This window comes from Camellia sinensis, chromosome 9 (genome assembly GCF_055761805.1).
Source record: "Camellia sinensis isolate YWXY chromosome 9, ASM5576180v1, whole genome shotgun sequence".
In the NCBI taxonomy this organism is placed as follows: domain Eukaryota; kingdom Viridiplantae; phylum Streptophyta; class Magnoliopsida; order Ericales; family Theaceae; genus Camellia; species Camellia sinensis.
The window spans coordinates 157,847,280-157,850,778 of NC_138969.1; the positions used below are offsets into that span (position 1 = coordinate 157,847,280).

Genomic DNA, 3,499 nt, shown 5'->3' on the forward strand with positions numbered 1-3,499 from the left:
AATTTTATGAAAATAATTATGAAAATTTTGTGATCCTTATATTACATTACATTTAGAATAAAACATCACACACTAATTAAGGTAATCCAACAATCATAAATCTTTCATGATTATTTTCATGAAAAAAATTTCATAACTCCTAACTTTTCTCTTATCCATATATATATATATATATATATATTATTTTCTTTTATTTATTTATTTATTTTTATTTTTTTGTGTATTTTTCTTTATTCCATGCGTTGCATGTATCAAAGTTGACATTCTCCGAGGGACAAGTGAGCTTCTCTCTCTAGATAATTTCCGGTGATATTTCGACAATATTCCGTGATTACTTCTATATTTTTGAAGTGTAGATTTACCCTCTTCAAATATAAATCTGTAACTTTAGAGTGTAGATCTAGATTTTTTATATTCAAAAAAGGAATTTTGAGGGTTTCTCCTCTAATTTCGGCATCAATTTTTGGGTAGCAACGGAGAAACGGCGGGAAAACCGACTTTGAGGCAGTTTTTACTTTCCAGATCCCATCCACGACTACATCGGTAACCTTCTCTGACTTGTAGAGTTCATGTAATCTTTCGTGACTTCTCTGACGTGCATGTGAAGAGTTTATAGACGTTGTTTGGTTTGACTTTGAGAGATAAGTTTTTAAAAAATATTTTGAAAAAAAAGTTTGGAAATTTTTATAATTTGTTTGGTTATATATTTTGAAAATAGTTTTGGAGTTTGAGAGTTTGAAATGATTTGATATTTTGTTATAATTGAATAGATATATGTGAGAGAAAAAATGATTAAAAATGAGAGAGGAGGGAAAAAAAGTAATTGATTGATGTGTAGGAGAGAAAGTGATTTTGAAATTTTTTTGAGAAAAATTAGAAACCAAACAAAATTTCCAAAAATTTTCTGTAAAATCTTTTTTCCAAAGCAAACCAAACAACGCTGTGTGTTTGAAAAAATTAAGCTTGAGTTCATGTGTTCGAAAAAATAAAGCTTTGCTTTGCAGCTCTCACATTCTCTGTACCCCAGTGTCCATTAATCCTTCTGCTTGATTTTCTTAAATCAAATATTATTTGTAGTTTTCTTCAAAAATCATCCGTCAATAACTCTAGTAATTCCGAAGGCAACAGGTTAATACCAAATTTGGCGGTTCCGATATCAAGGCCATGGGCAGTACCTCGAAACCAAGGCCACTTGACAACCACCACAAAGCCGCCGGCGCCACCACCACCAACGACCACCACGTTGGAGCTCCTGCACTTTCTAAGATGATTCGCCAAGACCTTATCATGATGAAAGAGGTCATGGCAGAGGTTCAGAAGAAGACTGATCATGTGAATGTGCAAATCAACCAGGTCTGTGAGAGATTTGAGAAGCTCGAAACAAGCGGAGGGAATGAGACTGAGAGAGAGCTTGGCGAATTGAAAAATAACGTCAAGAAGTTGAAATCCCAGATGCCCTCAAAGCTTATTAAAGTCAATCCTGCTGATTCCCAGCCACGTCGAAATCCATGGCTTGACGGACCCATTAACCACGACAGCAACCAAGAAGTCCGGTGACGAAAACATATTGCACAGATTGCACAAGGACCCAAAGTTTGAGCAGAGCGCCGCATTTCAACAATTCAAGGTATCTTTCCTTGGCCTCCCAGTCACATTAAGGAATTGTTTGTTGTGTTTCTTGAGATTTCCAGATATGGTTCGTATAAAGAAGAAGTTTATTATTTATTGGTGGATTGGAGAGGGATTTTTACCCCCAAACCCAGAGGACCAAAAAACAAAAGCTGAAATTGCGTTGGGGAAGACAGAAGAGGATTTTGGCCATGAGATATTGGGTGAGCTTGTTGCAAAGGACTTCATCGAGCCTATCTACAAAAATTGCAGCTTGGTTACGAACAGCTACAGAATGTTGCCTTTCATTTGTTCTGCTTTAACCATTATGGCCGAGAGGTTTGGGTTTAGTCCAGTCTATACTCTAGGTCCAAATACTCCAACTCTTGCTCAATACGATGAGTACCAATGCTTGCTCAATGTCGATGCAGCTATTATTGATGGCGGGCCTAAACTATTTTCGAAGATGAATCATTTCAAAATTCTTTACTTGGGAAGGTGGCAGAGATCAGTCACGCATCACATTGAAGTTGCAGACGCTCAAATACTCCATGGACTGAAGAATATGAATCAGTTGAGGTTTCTTAGCCTTCGAGGAATTTCGTTGATTGCGGAGCTTCGTCAATTCATTTCATGGCTTACTAGTCTCAAGATCTTGGATCTGAAAGCCTGTCATAACCTTGAGGGGGTTCCAGATGGGATTGGTTTGCTAAAAAATTTGACACACTTGGACATGTCTGAATGTTACCTTTTAGAACACATGCCCAAGGGTATTGGTTCACTATCACAACTCCAAGTCCTTAAGGGGTTCATCATTGGACATTCCAAAGACAAAAAGTCATGTACTATTGATGATTTGACAAAATTGACAAAGCTGAGAAAATTGAGCATATGCATGATTACTACTACAGAATTCTCAACAAGTGCGAATTCTCTACTACTACTAGAAGTATTAAAAACCCTGCAAAAGTTGAAAATATCTTGGCGAGGATACAATTTACAAGGTGAAACTGATGACACACCACAATCAAAACCACACGCCAGGCTGACAAGATCATTGGCATTCAACGAACGGTCTTCTCCAGAACCTGTCATGAAATTTCCTTCCTCGCTGCAAAAATTGGAACTTGACTGTACCCCTAGGACGTTTACAGTTAGTTGGCTACTGTTTGCCGATTTGAAGAACCTAAAAAAACTATACATTAGAGGAGGGCTATTTTGTCCTGTACATCAAATAGTAGCTACCACAGTTGAGATATTGAGATTGAAGTACTTGAATGAATTTAAGATGTGTTGGAGAGATTTTAGGATATTATTTCCCAATTTGATTTACTTGGAGAAAGTAGAATGTCCCAATCTCGCTAACCTCCCATGCGATGAGAATGGTTTGTGGGTGAATCAAGAAAACTTGTTGTAAGAAATGGCATCATGAATTTGCAATAAGTTGTACAATTTCACTATATGACAATTGATGTCTTGAGAAATAGTGTAATTTCCTTTTCTTGAGAAAGACTAGCTTCATATTCATTTGGTGAATCAAAGCTATGCGAGAATCATTCAGACAGGAGTAATGCTACGTATCATGAAGTAAATATCATGAAAAACTTCATGAAACTAATCTAATGGTGAATGCATAACATACAATAAAACACTACAAACACTATAATCTAATCAATGGTGGAGAATCTTCATGAAGACTTTTCATGACATTATTTTCATGATACCTAGCATTATTGTTCAGACAAGGCTTAAGCATTATTGGTCAAGAATTCTTTGCATTTTGTCTATTTTATTTATTTATTTATTATTATTATTTTGGCAGAAAGTTTCATTTTGTAAAGCAAAAGAGCACGTCTTCACTCTCGAAAAATCAGAATTTTCATTTTTATTT

General features: G+C 35.9%; 1 protein-coding gene across 2 annotated transcripts; it reads left to right on the forward strand.

The window, feature by feature from the left end:
* The first annotated feature begins 253 nt into the window (after positions 1–253).
* On the forward strand, positions 254–3,120 carry LOC114287906 (uncharacterized). Of its 2 annotated transcripts, none has more exons than XM_082887852.1 (2): positions 254–543; positions 1,122–3,120. In XM_082887852.1, exon 2 carries the CDS (start codon positions 1,694–1,696, stop codon positions 3,023–3,025), a length of 1,332 nt encoding a protein of 443 aa, XP_082743978.1. In that variant the 5' UTR covers positions 254–543; positions 1,122–1,693; the 3' UTR covers positions 3,026–3,120. The 2 variants fall into 2 exon arrangements, with proteins under 2 accessions (XP_082743978.1, XP_082743979.1); XM_082887853.1 differs by having other exon boundaries at positions 260–543; positions 1,129–3,120.
* The last annotated feature ends 379 nt before the right edge of the window (positions 3,121–3,499 follow it).